The sequence below is a fragment of the Salmo salar genome, chromosome ssa09 (genome assembly GCF_905237065.1).
Source record: "Salmo salar chromosome ssa09, Ssal_v3.1, whole genome shotgun sequence".
Lineage (NCBI taxonomy): Eukaryota > Metazoa > Chordata > Actinopteri > Salmoniformes > Salmonidae > Salmo > Salmo salar.
The window spans coordinates 30072476-30092012 of NC_059450.1; the positions used below are offsets into that span (position 1 = coordinate 30072476).

General features: G+C 42.6%; 1 protein-coding gene across 19 annotated transcripts in view; it reads right to left on the minus strand.

The window, feature by feature from the left end:
• Positions 1–19537, minus strand: part of ctage5 (CTAGE family, member 5) — a 32051-nt gene that overhangs the window by 11771 nt on the left and 743 nt on the right. For 2 of the 19 annotated variants that reach the window (XM_014211125.2, XM_014211121.2), the window contains exons 4-22: positions 14621–19403; positions 14306–14437; positions 14047–14162; positions 12275–12406; positions 12053–12163; positions 11829–11900; positions 11571–11681; positions 11339–11410; positions 11097–11201; positions 10704–10826; positions 9307–9418; positions 7915–7961; positions 7715–7805; positions 6949–7087; positions 918–1019; positions 637–697; positions 486–521; positions 336–403; positions 132–214 (exon numbers count right to left, since the gene is read on the minus strand). In XM_014211125.2, coding sequence (XP_014066600.2) covers positions 132–214; positions 336–403; positions 486–521; positions 637–697; positions 918–1019; positions 6949–7087; positions 7715–7805; positions 7915–7961; positions 9307–9418; positions 10704–10826; positions 11097–11201; positions 11339–11410; positions 11571–11681; positions 11829–11900; positions 12053–12163; positions 12275–12406; positions 14047–14162; positions 14306–14437; positions 14621–19403 — 6496 coding nt within the window. Of the gene's footprint in view, positions 1–131; positions 215–335; positions 404–485; positions 522–636; positions 698–917; positions 1020–6948; positions 7088–7714; positions 7806–7914; positions 7962–9306; positions 9419–10703; positions 10827–11096; positions 11202–11338; positions 11411–11570; positions 11682–11828; positions 11901–12052; positions 12164–12274; positions 12407–12873; positions 13124–13617; positions 13758–14046; positions 14163–14305; positions 14438–14620; positions 19404–19537 lie in introns of those variants that run through there. The other 17 variants (XM_045723575.1, XM_014211122.2, XM_014211124.2 and 14 more) reach the window with 17 other exon arrangements.

Consider the following 19537-nt stretch of genomic DNA (forward strand, 5'->3'; position numbering starts at 1 on the left):
TCTTGCATTTGGATTGTCGCCATATTGCTTCCCCTATCCAACCCTCTCAATGTATGGAGTAGGGGTTACCGGGCGAGCTGAGATTTTGCAGAAGATATTGTTCCAGTTAGGGAGGTTTATTAGAGACTGACCTCTGAACAGAGGTCTGTCCATGTTGTCCAGAGTATAGGGGTCTTTCTCCACGACATCCAGCTTGAACTGAGTATCAGTCAATCTGCATGGAGACATACCACAGCTGGAGAATACTGCTCACTACAGGGAAATACTATTTTGTAGCAACAACTGCCATGTCTGGTGAAACTGACTTGAATATAGAAGTATTCTTTAGTACTTACTTCTGCCTCAGGTGTGCATTCTCTCTTTTAACTTCAGCCAGGTCTCGGTCAGCACCTCGTGCTGCTAGCTACAATGCAGATGACAGAGATTACAGACGAGTTACCTGAGGTGTGCTCCATAGTGTATGTATGATGCAACTATGTACTTACCCAGTTATTGTGTGCCTTCTTTTCCTGAGAAGTTATCTGAAAGATGGAAAGAGAATTAAAATGCGTCTTTGGCCATACATCATCATTGCACGTGGTGAATGTTTTTGCCCTCTCCCAGTCTCTTATGATACAACAGTGTCAGATCTCCCACCTGGGTTTTGTAGGCCTGGTTAGTCTTCTCCAGCTCATCCTCCAGGTCTTGTGCCCTTTGCCTGTATGTGTGAAAACAAAACTGCACCCTGAGACAAGCACTCACAACAAAAACACCCCGCAAAGTGGAGTCTCATAGGACACATTGGATCTATTTGATGGATAGGAACTCCCTCTGGGGTGCACGCTTTGGTTTCTTGCACGAGCACTTCACAGCTGATTCAAATAATCAAAGTTTTATCAGCGGTCTAGTGCTAAGGCAAAAACCATGCAGAAACTGACCTGTAGCTGTTGAGCTCCTCCACGGCCAGGGTGATGCTCTTGTCAGCCTTGGTCAGCTTCTCGTCCTTCTGCAGACGCTCCCTCTCCTCCACAGTCAACATCCTGACACCAGGGGAGAACACCCACTATCAGACAGACATTATCAGGCATAGTACAGTTCAATAGCCCCACTCTAATAAGTGAAACCTTGGTTACACTTCATTATAACTTTCATACATAAGCCATTATAAATTTGCTTATAAATCCTATATTAGCGTACGCATCTTTTTATGATTAGCCTGTATAGAATTATTTGTGACTATTAAAACCTACCCTAACCAGAAACCGTGGATAGATGGTAGCATTCGCGCAAAACACCGCATTTAACAACGGCAAGGCGACTGGTAATATGGCAGTATATTAACAGTGTAGTTATTCACTCCGCAAAGCAATCAAAACAAGCTAAATGTCAGTATAGAGATAAAGCGGAGTCGCAATTCAACGGCTCAGATACGAGACGCATGTGGCAGGGACCACAAACAATCACGGACTACAAAAGGAAAACCAGCCACGTCACCGAGACCGACGTCTTGCTTCGGACAGGCTAAACACATTCTTCGCACGCTTTGAGGATAACAATGCCACCGACGCGGACCACTACCAAGGAATGTGGGCTTTCCTTCTCAGTGGCCGACGCGAGTAAAACCCTCACAAGGCTGCCTGGCCAGACGGCATCCCTAGCCGCGTCCTCAGAGCATGCGCAGACCAGCTGCCTGGTGTGTTTACGGATATATTCACGCTCTTCCTATCCCAGTCTTCTGTCCCCACATGCTTAAAGATGGCCACCATTGTTCCTGTACCCAAGAAGGCAAAAGGTAACTGACCTTAATGACTATCACCCCGTAGCACTCACTTCTGTCATCCTGAAGTGCTTTGAGACTAGTCAAGGATCATATCACCTCTACCTTACCTGCCACCCTAGATCCACTTCAGTTTGCTTACCACCCAAATAGATACACAGAGGACGCAGTCGCCATCACTCTGCACACTGTCCTATCCCATCTGGACAAGAAGAATACCTATGTAAGAATGCTGTTTATTGACTATAGCTCAGCCTTCAACACCATAGTACCCTCCAAGCTCATCATTAAGCTCAAGGCCCTGGGTCTGAACCCTGCCCTGCACAACTGGGTCCTGGACTTCCTGACGGGCCGTCCCCAGGTGGTGAAGGTAGGAAACATCACCTCCACTCCATCTTGTACTCCCTGTTTACCCATGACTGCGTGGCCGAGCACACCTCCAACTCAATCAAGTTTGCAGACGACACAACTGTAGTAGGCTTGATTACCAACGATGAGACAGGAGGTGAGGGCTCTGGGAGTGTGGTGCCAGGAAAACATCCTCTCACTCAATGTCAACAAAACAAAAAGGAGATGATCGTAGACTTCAGGAAACAGCAGAGGGTGCACCCCCCTATCGACGTGACTGCAGTGGAGAAGGTGGAAAGCTTCAAGTTCCTTGGCGTACACACCACAGACAAACTGAAATGGTCCACCCACACAGACAGCGTGGTGAAGGCGCAAAGAGCCTCTTCAACATCAAGAGGCTAAAGAAATTTGGCTTGTCACCTAAAACCCACAAACTTTAACAGATGCACAATTGAGAGCATTCTGTCGGGCTGTATCACCACCTGCAACGCCCGCAACAGCAAGGCTCTCCAGAGGTTGGTGCAATCTGCCCAACACATTACCGGGGGCAAACTACCCGCCATCCAGGACACCTACAGCACCCAATGTCATATTACATTTTTTTATTTCACCTTTATTTAACCAGGTAGGCTAGTTGAGAACTGCGACCTGGCCAAGATAAAGCAAAGCAGTGCGACAAACAGAGTTACACATGGAATAAACAAACATACAGTCAGTAATACAATAGAAAAAGTCTATATACAGTGTGTGCAAATGAGGTAGGATGAGGGAGGTAAGGCAATAAATAGGCCATAGTGGCAAGATAATTACATTATACCAATTAAACACTGGAGTGATAGATGTGCAGAAGATGAATGTGCAAGTAGAGATACTGGGGTGCAAAGGAGCTAAATAAATAACAGTATGGGGATGAGGCAGTGAGAATGGGCTATTTACAGATGGGCTGTGTACAGGTGCAGTGATCTGTGAGCTGCTCTGACAGCTGGTGCCTAAAGTTAGTGAGGGAGATATGGGTCTCCAGCTTCAGTTATTTTTGCAATTCGTTCCAGTCATTGGCAGCAGCGAACTGGAAGGAAAGGCAGCCAAAGGAGAAATTGGCTTTGGGGGTGACCAGTGAAATATACCTGCTGGAGCGTGTGCTACTGATGGGTGCTGCTGTGGTGACCAGTGAGCTGAGATAAGGCGGTGCTTTACCTAGCAAAGACTTATAGATGACCTGGAGCCAGTGGGTTTGGCAACGAATATGAAGCAAGGGCCAGCCAACGAGAGCATACAGGTCGCAGTGGCAGGTAGTATATGGGGCTTTGCTGACAAAACGGATGGCACTGTGGTAGACTGCATCCAATGTGCTGAGTAGAGTGTTGGAGGCCATTTTTTAAATGACATCGCCGAAGTCAAGGATCGGTAGGATAGTCAGTTTTACGAGGGTATGTTTGGCAGCATGAGTGAACGATGCATTGTTGCGAATTTGGAAGCCGATTCTAGATTACATTTTGGATTGGAGATGCTTAATGTGAGTCTGGAAGGAGAGTTTACAGTCTAACCAGACGCCTAGGTATTTGTAGTTGTCCACATATTCTAAGTCAGAACCGTCCAGAGTAGTGATGCTGGACGGGCGGGCAGCGATCAGTTGAAGAGCATGCATTTAGTTTTACTTGCATTTAAGAGCAGTTGGAGGCCACGGAAGGAGAGTTGTATGGCATTGAAGCTCGTCTGGAGGTTAGTTAAAACAGTGTCCAACGAAGGGCCAGAAGTACACTGCGTGCACAATTATTAGGCAAATTGTATTCCTCGGGATTAATTTTATTGTTGAACAAACAATGCTCAGTCAATCCAAAATGTTATTGAACCTCAAACCTGAATGTTTAACAAAGGAAAAGTGAGTTGTGTCTTTCTCAGGGAAATAAGTGTGCAGAATTATTAGGCAACTAAATTACAAAAATAATCTCTCAACTCACTTGTTTATTCTCAATTTTTAGAGTAAGTAACAGATAACACAAAATGACAATTATAACATTTTTGGCCTTTCAAAAATATTCAGTAACCAATATAGCCACCCTTATTTTCAATAACTGCCATGAGCCTTCCATCCATGGAGTCTGTCAGTTTCTTGATCTGTTCACGATCAATTTCCGCTGAAGCAGCAACCACAGCCTCCCAAATGCTGTTCAAAAAGGTGTATTGTCTTCCATCACTGTAAATCTCACGTTTGAGAAGGGCCCACAAGTTCTCAATAGGATTTAAGTCAGGTGAGGAAGGGGGCCAGGTCATTATTCAGGCATCTTTGAGGCCCTTGCTGGCTAGCCAAGCAGTGGAGTACTTGGATGCATGTGATGGAGCATTGTCCTGCATAAAGATCATGGCCTTCTAGAATGCTGAGGACTTCTTCCTGTACCACTGTTTGACGAAAGAATCTTCCAGAAACTGGCAGTAGGTTTGGGAGTTGAGTTTCAGTCCATCTTCAACCCGAAAAGATCCAACTACCTCATCCTCAATGATAGTAGCCCATACCAGTACCCCTCCTTCACCTTGCTGGCACCTGACTCAAAGTGGTGCCCTGTGTCCATTACTGATCCAGCCACAGGCCCATCCATTTGGTCCATCAAGAGTCACTTTCATTTCATCTGTCCATAAAACCTTTGAGCAAAGAAATACCTGAAGACAGGTTTTTCAATCTTGACACTTCAACTTGTGAATCTTATTCAGTGGTGGTCTTGTTTCAGTCTTCTTGACCTTGGCCATGTCTCTGAGCACTTGACACCTTGTACTTCTGAACACTCCAGGTAGGTTGCAGTTCTGGAATACGGTGGCACTGGAGGATAATGGATTCCTGGTAGTTTGACGTTTAATTCTTCTCAAGTCTTTTGCAGTTAATTTGTGCCTTTTCTTCCCCGTGTGTTTTTTTGCGCCCCAGTTGACTATTCGCAACAAAACGTTTGAATGTCTGGTGGTCACACCTCAATAGTTTAGCCATTTAAAGAGTGTCTGAAAGGCATTTTACATTTTTGTTTTTTCAGTGTCAGTTAAATTTATTTTTTGGCCCATTTTACCTGAGGTAATGAGGCTGCCTAATAATTATGCACACCTTGATATAAGGTGTTATTCACTTGCGCCACACCCTCCCTCATTACACAAATACATATCACCTGAAAATGATTAAATCCAATAAGCATTCAAGTTTATATGGTTTTGGAGTTCGAAAATGTGAATAGAAACAATGAGATCAGAATACTCACCTGCCTAATATTTGTGCGTGTCTGCGTAGAGGTGGATCAGAGAATCAGCAGCAAGAGCGACATTGATGTATACAGAGAAAAAAAGTCGGCCCGAGAATTGAACCCTGTGGCACCCCCATGGAGACTGCCAGAGATCTGGACAACAGGCCCTCCGATTTGACACACTGAACTCTATCAGAGAAGTAGTTGGTGAACCAGGCGAGGCAGTCATTTGAGAAACCAAGGCTGTTGAGTCTGCCAATAAGGATGTGGTGATTGACAGAGTCGAAAGCCTTGGCCAGGTCAATGAATACAGCTGCACAGTATTGTCTCTTTTCAATGGCGGTTATGATATCGTTTAGGACCTTGAGCGTGGCTGAGGTGCACCCATGACCAGACTATACGAAAGAGGTTGAACAGGCTAGTAATAGGGGTTGCAACAATTTCGGCAGATCATTTTAGAAAGAGAGGGTCCAGATTGTCTAGCCGGCTGATTTGTAGGGGTCCAGATTTTGCAGATCTTTCAGAACATCAGCGATCTGAATTTGGGTGAAGGAGAAATGTGGGAGGCTTGGGCAAGTTGCTGTGGGGGGTGCAGAGCTGTTGACCGGGGTAGGGGTAGCCAGGTGGAAAGCATGGCCAGCCGTAAAAAAAGGCTTATTGAAATTCTCAATTATCGTGGATTTATCGGTGGTGACAGTGTTTCCTAGCCTCAGTGCAGTGGGCAGCTGGGAGGAGGTGCTCTTATTCTCCATGGACTTTACAGTGTCCCAGAACTTTTTGGAGTTTGCGCTACAGGATGCAAATTTCTGCTTGAAAAAGCTAGCCTTTGCTTTCCTAACTGCCTGTGTATATTGGTTCCTAACTTCCCTGAAAAGTTGCATATCACGGGGGCTATTTGATGCTAATGCAGTACGCCACAGGATGTTTTTGTGCTGGTCAAGGGCAGTCAGGTCTGGAGTGAACCAAGGGCTATATCTGTTTCTTGGTTCTACATTTTTTGAACAGGGAGTAAGGAAGGCCAAAAAGATCATCAAGGACATCAACCACCTGAGCCACTGCCTGTTCACCCCGCTATCATCCAGAAGGCGAGGTCAATACAGGTCCATCAAAGCTGGAACCGAGAGACTGAAAAACAGCTTCTAACAGCCATCACAGCACATTAGAGACTGCTGCCTATAGGCATAGACTAGGAATCACTGGCCACTTTAAGGAATGGAACACTAGTCACTTGAATAATGTTTTACATATCTGGCATTACACTTCTCATATGTATATACTGTATTCTATGGTATCTTAGACACTTAATTCTTACATATCTTGCATTACTCATCTCATATGTATATACTGTTTTTCTATACTATTCTACTGTACCTTAGTCCGTTCCGCTCTGACATCGCTCGTCCATATGTATATAGTCTTAATTCATTCCTACTTAGATGTGTGTATATGTTGTGTAATTTATTATTTGTTAGATATTACTGCACTGTCAGAGCTAGAAGCACAAGAATTGCGCTACACCCGCAATAACATCATGTGTATGTGACCAATAAAATGTTATTTGATTTGAATGTTTATAGATGAAGCTGTGCATTTGGGTCAGCGTTGGTGTGGCTCCCGTGAGAGTACCTGTGTAGTTTGAGCTCATTCTCCTGGAACATCTCTGTCATGATCTGCAGTTTCTGCTGGAGTCTCTGCACCTGGCCCGTGTACTTCTCACTGTCTGTCTGCAGAGAGGCCTTCTCATTCTCCAGTTTCTTAACCCCCTCTGCAACACAACAGTAAAGGTGTTTAGTCCAGGTCTAGGCTCAAAGAGATACTTTGGGATTTTGGTAATGAGGCCCTTTAATCGACTTCCCCAAAGTCAGATGAACTTGGATACCAGTTTAATGTATCTCTGTCCAGTATGAAGGAAGTGAGAGGTAGTTTCACGAACCAATGCTAACTAGCTTTAGTGCAATAACTGGAAGTCTATGGGTATTTACTAGTAATGCTAAGTATCCCTTTAATCTGTGTCTGGGAAACCGACCTTTTGTCTTTGCATCTTGATTATTCCCAAAACACCCTCGCTTTTTGAACTAACCCTAGTATTTGTCTTTTCCTACTTGCACTGACTTTGCTAATAGCTACCTCATTGAGGAAAACGTTTACTTACTATGATTGCGATATGTGGTTCTCACCTAGCTATTTTAAGATTAATGCACTAACTGTAAGTCGCTCTGGATAAGAGCATCTGCTAAATTACTAAAATGTAAAAATTGTCTGTTATCATGAAAACAGCTATTGAAGCGTCTTTCAAAAGACCTTCATTTTATGTACATTATGAAACAAACGTTGTTTTGTTACCCACCGTGATCAGAGGAATTACTATTGAACAGCTGACTACTCTGCTTACCTTGGAGGTCCTCCTTGGCCTTGACTTCATCTGCTAGCTTAGCAAACACCCTGTCCTTGTCTTCATCCACCGACTTCAAGTCTGCATTCATCTAAAGAGAAGGGAAAAAAACAAAACAAACAAGTCTCATATCTTCCATTTATCGCTGATAAGAGTTTTGTTTTTAAGCCATCATTTCAGTTGTTGAAGAGAAGACATACCTTGGCTGCATGAATGAGTTTCTGTATTCTTTGTCGTTGATGGTTATCTGTGGAACAAAAAAAACTAACAAATAAGTTAAATGTGGGAAGACACATACACATATGTAGACACCCCTCAGTCAATATCTTGACTCCTTAAAAAACGATCCAAAGAGATGGTGAGCAAAAGCCTGTTGACCATGCCTTACTCTCCTTCCGTGGCCTCCTGCTCTTAAATGCAAGTAAAACTAAATGCATGCTCTTCAACCAATCGCTGTCCGCACCTGCCCGCCTGTCCAGCATCACTACTCTGGACGGTTCTGACTTAGAATATGTGGACAACTACCTAGGTGTCTGGTTAGACTGTAAACTCTCCTTCCAGACTCACATTAAGTATCTCCAATCCAAAATTAAATCTAGAATCGGCTTCCTATTTCGCAACAAAGCATCCTTCACTCATGCTGCCAAACATACCCTCGTAAAACCGACTATCCTACCGATCCTTGACTTCGGCGATGTCATTTACAAAATAGCCTCCAACACTCTACTCAGCACATTGGATGCAGTCTACCACAGTGCCATCCGTTTTGTCACCAAAGCCCCATATACTACCCACCACTGCGACCTCTATGCTCTCGTTGGCTGGCCCTCGCTTCATATTCGTCACCAAACCCACTGGCTCCAGGTCATCTATAAGGTCTCTACTAGGTAAAGCCCCGCCTTATCGCAGCTCACTGGTCACCATAGCAGCACCCACCCGTAGCACGCACTCCACCAGGTATATTTCACTGGTCACCCCCAAAGCCAATTCCTCCTTTGGCCGCCTTTCCTTCCAGTTCTCTGCTGCCAATGACTGGAACGAATTGCAAAAAATATATATATATATATATATATATATATATATATATAAAAATCAATGAAGCTGGAGACTCATATCTCCCTCACTAACTTTAAGCATCAGCTGTCAGAGCAGCTCAGAGATCATTGCACCTGTACATAGCCCATCTGTAAATAGCCCATCCAACTACCTCCTCCCCATACTGTTATTTTGTTTTTGCTCCTTTGCACCCCACTATCTCTACTTGCACATTCATCTTCTGCACATCAATCACTCCCGTGTTTAATTGCTAAATTGTAATTACTTCGCCACTACGGCCTATTTATTGCCTTACCTCATTTGCACACACTGTACATAGATTTCTTTCTATTGTGTTATTGACTATACGTTTGTTTATTCCATGTGTAACTCTGTGTTGTTGTTTGTGTCGCACTGCTTTGCTTTATCTTGGCCAGGTTGCAGTTGTAAATGAGAACTTGTTCTCAACTGGCCTACCTGGTTAAATAAAGGTGAAATATATATATATTTATTTTTTTAAGTGGTCAGCCTTGTATACATCATTAAGAGAATCTCACCTTGTCCTTCTCCATTCTCTGTCCCTTGTGTCCCACTCCTCTCCTCTCTGTTGGTGCCGTCCTCCAGCACCGAGTCCCAGTCCTTCATCTTCAACAGGCAGTCTGTCAAGGACTGATGGAGAGAGAAGGCTTTACCATTCAAACTTCAACTTTATTTTACTCTTGAGAACTTGTGTTGTATACATGCAACAAAACACATAAACTACATGTCCAAAAGTACGTTGACAACTGCTTGTCGAACACCTCATTCTAAAATCATGGGCGTTAACATGGAGTTGGTCCGCCCTTTGCTGCTCTAACAACCTCCACTCTTCTGTTCCAATTCATCCAAAATGTGTTTGATGGGATTGAGGTCAGGGCTCTGTACAGGCCAGTAATGTTCTTCCACACTGATCTTGACAAACAATTTCTGTATTGACCTCATTTTGTGCACGGGGGCATTATGCTGGACAGGAAAGGGCCTTCCCCAAACTGTTGCCACAAAGATGGAAGCATAGAATTGTCTACAATGTCATTGTATGCTGTAGTATTAAGATTTCCCGTCACTGGAACTAAGGGGCCTAACCCAAACCATGAAAAACAGCCCCAAACCCAGATTCGTACGTCAGATTGCCAGATGGTGAAGCGTGATTCATCACTCCAGAGAAAACATTTCCACTGTTCCAGAGTCCAATAGCAGCGAGCTTTACACCACTCCAGCCAACGCTTGGCATTGCGCATGGTGATCTTAGGCTTGTGTGCGGCTGCTCAGCCAAGGACACAAAAAGTTATTGTGCTGACGTTAAGTCCAGAGGCAGTTTGGAACTCGGTTGTGAGTGTTGAAACCGAGGACAGATGATTTTCACATGCTAAGCAATTCAGTGGTCCCTTTCTGTGAGCTTGTGTGGCCTGCCACTGTTGCTCCTAGACGTTTCCACTTCACAATAACATAGCTTACCAGGGGAGCTCTAGCAGGGCAGAAATTTGACGTACTGACTTGTTGGAAAGGTGCTATCCTATGACGGTGCCACGGTGGAAGTCACTGAGCTCTAGAGTCAGGCCATTCTACTGCCAATGTTCTTATGGAGATTGCATGGCTGTGTGCTCGATTTTATATACCTGTCAGCAACAGGTGTGGCTGAAATAGCCAAATCCACTAATTCAAAAGGGGTGTCCACATACACATACCACACACAGTACATGCAATTTATTATTACATAACAAGCAAAAGGATTTCCATTATGAAGCTTATCATAGGCCTAAATAGGTTGAGCCATTTAGGGTGTTTAACTTGAAACCCCAAGTAATCTTCAGTGGGTGTTGACTGGTTTTTCCAGTACAGGGCAAGGTACACAAATATTTGTTTTAGACATCTTACTGCATGTGGTTTTTGCCAGTGCAGTAATATGAATGCAAACCTTGATGCGCTCATCTTTGTTGGTAGCATCCTGCAGCATTCCAGTGTAGGTGCTCTCACACATCCTCATCTCCTCCTCCAGCTCACTCATCCGCTCCCCCCAGCCCTCTGCCTCCTGGACCAGCTGTGGGAAGAGGGGGAGAGGGTGAGGACCCCACCAGACTATAGGACTCTTTCTGCTTTCTGTTCAGGACAACCCATGCAGGTTCTTTGTGTAACAAGAAACTTCAAATGCCTTGTTTTGCATTAATGGCAACAAAGGCTGATATGGAACTGGAGTATACACCACTATTAGTGACAGAGCCACACACATAGATACTGCATCTATGGCTCTGATTCATGAGTAGGCCTAGATATAGATGAAAATTTACATTTTAGATGTCAGGTCACATACCTGGCCATTTTTCTCCTGGAGCAACACCTTCTCTTCTTTTGCTGCCTCCAGATTATTCTGATTCCTTTCACTGTTCACGTCAAATATTTTCAGGGTTGTCTGTGCCTGAAATGATAACAGAATGAGTTACATCTAACCTGGCTCTGACTGTGTCAACAGATTTAAAATGCCTTATGGGAAGGAATTACAATTAACATGTTGTTCACAATATATAACATTGTAATGGGGAGATCAGACTTTACCTGTTCTATCTGGGACTTGAGGTCCCTGGTTTCTTCTTCTAAGGTTTTCAAGGTTTCCTGCATATCTGCAATCTGAAGAATTGCACACAACACCACAACTCAAAAAAAAAAAAAATGAAATATGAGAGCAGAGAGGAAAACGGAAAATAATAACAATAGCTGAAACATGTCAACGCATAAACATCAAAACACAGGAAAAGGTGATGAGAAAGAAGTCCAAAGGTAAACTCACTGTCTCCTCCTGCTGCAACCTCCTCGCTCTTTGGATATTCAGGTCCTCCTTTAACTTTTCTATATCATTTTCAAGTTGTGTATTTGACTGTTTCAGCTTCTGGGACATCACCTGAGGAGGACACCATTATAGTTTTACTGGGACTTGAAAGTCACACAAAGTCCTTTTATACCACTTGGCAGTGTTATTTAGCTGTGATATATGGGAATGTTTCTTCAGTATTGAGAACAATCATACCGTGTAGTATCTCTGTCTTACCTCCAGATCCTCTCTCTCTGCGACATGAGCCAAAACGCCACTATTCCGCAGGGCAGTTTCCAGTTCTTCATACTAAAAAGGTACATGAATAAACATAAACAGTAGCAAAGGCATTCATAACACACAGGTCAATACAAAACATGTAATTTCAAAGGGAATTGCATTGAATAGTTTGCAAATCCAGTCAGTCACACACACACAGGATTATTTGACATAGGCCTCACATTTTGTTGAACGTCACTCAACGTCTCAAGGACTTTGCACTTTTCCTCTAATAGTTCAGCCACCTTCAGGCCCATCCGCCTCTCTTTGCTTGAATACAGTCTGCTCTTTATCTGTGGAAACAATGGAACAATTTTGTGAGCTTGGTCACTCGCCAATCAAAATAAAGAATGTGGTTGTTCATCCCTATACTTGCATGCTGATAATAATATCAGACAACTTACACATTGGTAGAACCTGCAGCTGAACAATAGAAGGGTGCCCAACCCCAGTAAGGCAGTGACGATGACAGCTTCCCATGGCAGTCCATACAGGTCAGGACCTGGCCTTATGTCATCAGGAAAGGATGACACGACCTGGGTAGAAAGAAAAATATATATAATAATCTTTTTTTAAAGTATTATTAAAATCAGAGAAATGACAATCATTATAGATCTGCTATAGATTTTTGTTTCAGGTCCTGGATTGTGGATACATGATAGTTCAAACGTCCAACTTCCTCCAAACACAGAGACAACTTGTTGTGAGTTACTGAGAAGTAAAGTGATTGTCAATGCTATAAGGAGCCTCAACAAGCTAAATAGCTAGCCAGCAACTTAGATAGCTAGTTATCTAGCTAAGTAGTTAGCTAGCTTACGTTAGTTTACCAGGCAACAGTGCTCTCATAGCCAACAAGACACGAGACACTGGCTAGATAAGCCTTATCTGACAGCCCTACAAATAAAATGATGTAGTAGTTGGCTAGCTTGCTTGATAACACCAGTTGATGTTTTTAGCAGTGATTGGTCCAAGTTAACGTTAGATAGAATGACACGTGACTCACATATTTCGCTTTCTCCAAGGCAAGAGTGTAATAGGTCCTTGCTGTCATTTTGAAATCAGTCACTTGAGTAGCGACTGTCTCGACACTTGTTTGATCTTCCATTTGTCGAATATTTCATTTAAATATTATTTTCGGGATTATGTTAGATAACATTGAAAAAACGAATGCTCAGCTGTTACTTGGACCTGATAGTGGTAGCGGGTAACGTCATCACGCTGAAACGTACGGTGGAGGTTGTTGCTATTTTATGCACGCCAGATTCACTTAAACGACTCACTTTCGTTTATTTTTTCCTAAAACTAATATTTATTGATTTATATAATTGTAATCTTTTACAATGATATATGTTATCTGACTTTTCAATCAAAAGAGTTATTGGTAATTGTTACAACACTCCCACTTCCTGCCTAACGTTGAGTTGGTATATTTTCAACGTCACCAATCGTAGAACGCCACACCGGCAGGCTGAGGCGTATTTAAAGTGACACTGAAGCTGACGAAACATGCAAATTGTGGAAAAACAACACATATTAGTCAATCTCCTATCCCTATTCTCAAATAGTCTATAAATCAGGAGAAATGGACCTTTTCCTCCAGCTGAGACAGATTGTCACCAAATTCCCTCTGCTGTCAACTGCCTTGCCCTATCAGAGTAGCCCCAGTTGTTGTTGTTGGTTGGGTGTTGACCTTTCCTGTAGCTTTTCAGTGCTTTCCCCAGTGTCCAAAACACTACCCTTTACTCACCTGGTCAACATCCTGAACCTGAACCTCCATCTGTATTCTCAATATAAAGTCCTCATGTTATTGCACTACCATAGTGTGTGGAAAAGCCTCGTCGCCAGAGCCAACTACAACTCCTCAAAGTGTTGGATGGCTCATAGGGGCAGTGCATATGACATGTTGCATACCAGAGACACATACCAGAGGTTTTAAAGGACCAGCTTTTTCAGCTATCTAGTCAATGATTATCGTCATGTGTGTATTGTGCTGTTATGTATTTGTCTAAGTCCAATGCCACAACCGAAGTTCCCTCTCTTGGAAAAATATGACATTCTATTTAGGATGATGGAGGCATCCATAGCGCAGTCCAATCATTTTAAATGTATGGGCTGTTTAGCTAATTTAATCTCAATAAATTACAAGGGGGATATAGTAGTCATATAACTTTCTTACCTGTACAGTGAGCCATTTTAGAAGAGCCTTAACTGTCAGCATATGAGCAACAGCATCACCAGTGACTTGACGTGCAGAAGAAAAAAGATATTCCATCAATGCAGGCTCAGGTTTATCTGTTAAATATAATTACAAGGTATAAATAACACAATAGTGAGTGTCATAATAATTGATAATATATTTTTACCAGCCACAGATGGAACCATTTTCATCTATATAATTAGTATGTTATTTTTAAGAATGGACATAAATGCATTACATTTGTCTGTTAGTGTTGGGGTTTGGATGTCTCCCTCCCCAGAGAAATGTTCTCCTTTCAGGTTGGTTAGGTCTTTGTTTTCATTGCGAGTGAAACAATCATCATTGATGCAGTTTGCCTTGTCTGTTTCTGCTGGATAACATATAGACATTATGATACCAAATCATCTTTAAAACATGTAAGACCTTGTCAATAAATGGTTGTCAGATATAACACTTTGACAACTGCTAACCTTTTCAATATTGACATGCAAGAGACAAGAAAGAAACATGCAACCAAAATCAATAAATGTTTCTCATACTACTTGAGTAGTACCTTGATTGTCTTTTATACTGACAGGTGCTTTCACTTGGGTGAATCTGTTTTTTATGTTTGACAAGAGTATTTCTAGTTTTCGTAATGACACCAATTTTCTGGATTGGTCTTCATCCTCCAGTACTCCACCAGATGGAGTTTTTGTCTCATCAATGTGATACTGCAGGAGCCTTTCAAAGTCTGATATAATAGCTAGGTCATTAACACCATCTTGGCCATCAGTCAAAGTCTCTGAGCTTCCTAGGCTGTAGTCAAGCCACAGGAATTTGTGCTTCCCAAACATGTCCAACAAAGTAGTTATTTCATCTGCGCTGATTTGCTTTTGGATATTCTTGTATTCTTTCAAAAATGCTGTAGCTTTTAGCGAGTCTTCTACTGAGGTTGACTGAGACTGTGGTTCCGGTTCATGGAGGTCCAGGTAAGGAAGAACAGGTGGGGGTTCTTGTTCCTCCTCTTCTTGCCCCTTTGGTTCTGGGTCTTTTAAGTCTTTGATGTCGGTGCTTTGGATCAAAAAGTCCATAGCATTTTCAAAGAAACTCCTAGTACCCTTGTTGACTGATGTGTCCGTGATTTCCTCTTGAGGGGGCCCTACTGAATACTGGTCAGATGGCATGTCTTGATTTTCAAGGGGTTCACTGTGAGAAGTTGATTTGTTTACAATATCTTCTTGAGTGGGGTCTAGGCCTACTATCTGATCTGATGGCATGTCTTGCTTTTCAGGGGGTTCACTGTGAGAAGTGGAAGTCTCACCCTCTCTTTCAACATTGTGAATAGATTCAATATCCCGATAACTGATTTTCTCAAAATCATCCTTCTCAATCACGTCCACCTTTTCAAAATCCTGCTGCCTATCTTCATCACTAATTGTGCTCTTTACATCTGTTGCTTCTTGATAATTAGACCAACTGTCTGAGAGGAAATTCTCACCTGAATACAATGTATCATGGTCTATTGTTCTCTCTGACTGAGTAATGACATCATAAGCTTCATCAGTGGGGGAAAGCTGACTAACTGCATGTGACTGATCAAAGCTATTTCGTCCATCATTGGTTTCCCTATCCTGTAGGCCTAATTCCTGTGCTCTCTCGTTTTCTAGAGTGATCTCATTATACAATCCTTTGGTCCCTTTTGAATGTACTTCCTGGCTACTGACTGATGAGATGTGATTCCTGTCATCTAGCGGCAGATTACAGTCCTCAATTGCTTTCGTCTGGTCACGCGTCATCCCAGATCTATCATTCGGGACATTTTTCTCATAACTGTCTTTTTGAGATTCATGGGACTCCCTGTGGACATGAATGAAATCTTCTACTGACATGTTTTCTGTGTCTGCCTCCTCAAGGATTTCTGTCTGTCGTTGTTCATTTCCTATTTCTGTCTCAGGGGGAACTAGCTCTGAGCTGTCAGGATACATTTCAATTTTAGCATCAGGTCTGGAACTGCTCTGTGTATTTTCAAAGACATGTGTAGGGAGAGTTGCTTGATCCCCATGGTCTCTCTCAACTTCAACTATTTTCCCTGGTTCTAGCCCCTCTGTCTCAGTAACTTCATTAGTTGAATCTGCTTCCTTTATCTCAGATGCTTTGTCCACAATATAACATTCCCCATCATCATTACCTTTATCAGATAGAAGATTGTTACTTGTAGTGTCAGCATTTAGTATAGTTGAGTCTAACACTGGGTCAAGGGTAATGTTTATCAACCCTATGTTATCTACAGAATCGGCCTCAACGCGCCACTCCTTGAAATGATCAGAGGAGGAAAATTCCTCTTGATCAACAACTTCCATTACATTGGAATTACTTTCCTCATAGTTAGAAGATAACCAGTCTTTGAGAAAAACTGAATCTATGTCTCCAACATGAACATTCTTATCTGGTACCTCTAATGTATTCTCATTCTTGTCCTTACTTTCCCCATCCTCTCTTGAGGTAATCAAATGATGTCCTTCCTCTCCTGATACATTTTCAATGACTGGATCAACTATGACAGGTTCAACTAAAGATAGGTTCAGGATAAGTTCAGCTATGTGAGGGTCCTGAGCATCATGCAGATGGGGGTCAGGTGTCTGTGTGACCTCCTCCAGCACTGAAGCATCCTCTGTACCTGGCATGCTTGTCTGACCATATAGCATCCCTACTCTGTCCCCACTGTCCTCTTCTGCTGGGCTCTGAGGCACTAGAATACTGTCGTCTCCTTTCTGATTGGAGGATACCACTTCAATACCTGTAGTGTCAATGTCCTCCACCTCAGCGTGCATTACAGACACATCAGGTAGTTCCTCTGTCAGTGTTTCTGCTTTTGTCTGAATAGGAATCGAATCAGAGAGATTTAGAATCCCTGAGCCTTCTAAAGCATCCTGACCAACTGAATGATCAGTCTCAAAATCATCCAGGCTATTTTCAGCAAGGTCAACAGCAGGACTGTCTTCATGGTGATTAAGGGCATTCTCATCACTATCATGCAAAAGCGCTTCGGGGAGCACAGTTGATATTTTCAAGTCCTCTTCATTGTCTGGTTTGGGGTCCGACACTAATTGCTTTGGCTCTACATCTCCTTGGGAACTGACAGGTTCATTAGTAGTGACATCATCTAGCTCTAATCTACCTACAGAATCGTGCTCATCATTTTCACTGAACTCAGCTATAGATTTTTCAGGATCATCTTCAAGATTCACTATTCCGGTTGTGTCCTGTAATTGAGGGTCGTGGGACAAAGACATATACTTGCTATTTCCAAGTAGCTGTTTGAATGCCTCCAGCATTTCATTACTGTCATCTGTGTGATTTCTGTCATTTAGCAGCAGATTACTGTCCTCATTTGCTGTCGTCTGGTCATCCGTCATCCCAGATCTATCATTCAGGACGTTTTTCTCATCACTGTCTTTTTGAGATTCATGGGACACCCTGTGGACATGAATGAAATCGTCCACTGACATGTTTTCTATGTCTGCCTTATCAAGGATTTCTGTCTGTTGTTGTTCATTTCCTGCTCCTGTCTCAGAGGGAACTAGATCTGAGCTGTCAGGATACATTTCAATTTTAGCATCAGGTCCGGAACTGCTCTGTGTATTTTCAAAGACATGTGTAGGGAGAGTTGCTTGATCCCCATGGTCTCTCTCAACTTCAACTATTTTCCCTGGTTCTAGCCCCTCTGTCTCAGTAACTTCATTAGTTGAATCTGCTTCCTCTATCTCAGATGCTTTGTCCACAATACAACTTTCCCCATCATCATTACCTTTATCAAATTGAAGATTGTTACTTGTAGTGTCAGCATTTAGTATAGTTGAGTCTAACACTGGGTCAAGGATAATGTTTATAAACCCTATGTTATCTATGGGATCGGTCTCAACGTGCCACTCCTTGGAATGATCAGAGGAAGGAAATTGCTCTTGATCAACAACTTCCATCTCAGCTATAGCTTTTTCAGGATCAACTTCAAGATTCACTATTCTGGTTGTGTCTTGTAATTGAGGGTCGTTGGACAAAGACATATACTTGCTAGTTTCAAGTATTTTATTGGCACTCTGAACCTTATCTATATCTAATGGAGGGGGATGTGGAGGCTCATTGCTGTCATTACCATCATTATCATCCTTCCTACCTACAGAAGCCTCAGTAGAATCATATGGGATAGCCGTCTGAGAAGTAAGGGAGATCTCTGTATCTCCATCTGCTTCTGCCGGTTTTATATCTGTTACCTCATCACTTTGGGCATTTTTATAATTGTTAGTTGTATTGGCCTGAAACGGTGATACCAGAGTGTCAAACATGGATGAGAACACAGACTGTGACTCTGTTTCTGTTTCTAACTGAAGGCTGATATCTTTATCCTCTTCATCCTCAGCTATAAGTATATCCTCCTCCTCAACATCACCCTGTTCTCCATAAAGGCCAACAATATTGTTATAGATGCTACCATACCACCCTGCATCTTCCTCTTTTCTTAACTCACCATCTTCTTCCTGACTATGACGGTCCTCTTGGTTATAATCCTTAACAGGTTTTGAGGGGTGTGTCTCTGTTCTCTCTGCCTTCTTACCAGTGTTATCATCTCTCTGGTGCTCTGTTTCTTTTATTTGCTCCACTGTGGCATCATGATGAGACTGACTTGTGCCAAGGTCCTGTGGGTCTATTGTGCCTGTCGATTCATCTCTGCCTGCTGCTTCTACTCTCTCTTCAACTTTATCCTGATTAGATTGATCAAAATGTAAGATATCTTTAATGCCAATATTCAGCCAGGAGTTAGAGGGTGGGGGTTGCTCTTCCACTTCCTTTTCAATGGGCTTCTCCTCCTCTGGAGCTTTTTGACCAAAACCAAAGGCGCTAGTCAGTCCATTGCCAAACCAGCCAGAGTTTTCCGTATTTTTCGTCTCTTCCTTCAATTGGTTTGCATCAATGTCCAAAGAAAGTTTCCTGCTCCTGAAAGACTCTTGTTCTGGGTTGTCTTCTTTGGGATTATCACCAGGGCTTTCACCACCTAAACTAAGCCATCCAGTTACTGTAGAGCCAATCCACTGAGACCCACCTTGTTCGCTAGGTGCAGGTTTGGTATCATCAGAGAAGTCTTCCATTACAGCCTGAATGGCATCTTTGTTTCCTGTTTCATCACTGCTCTGTGCAAAACTTTGGGACAGAAAGGCATCTTTGGAAGTTTTAGAATCCTGAGCATCATTGGCTGCAATTTCCTGAAATTCTGAAACTAGATTTTCTTCATTGTCCCACTCACTGGAGTCATTATCAATTAATGAGCCATACTCATCTATGCAGAAGAAGTCTTGTTTCTAAAAGGAACATAAGAGTATGTTTAATTAACAGAATGTGTTTAACAAAAATATTTAAAGCACTGCTTATTCACCCTTCAATACACATCTATAACCATACATTCAGTAGGCCTAAAATTCATAGAGTAATAAAG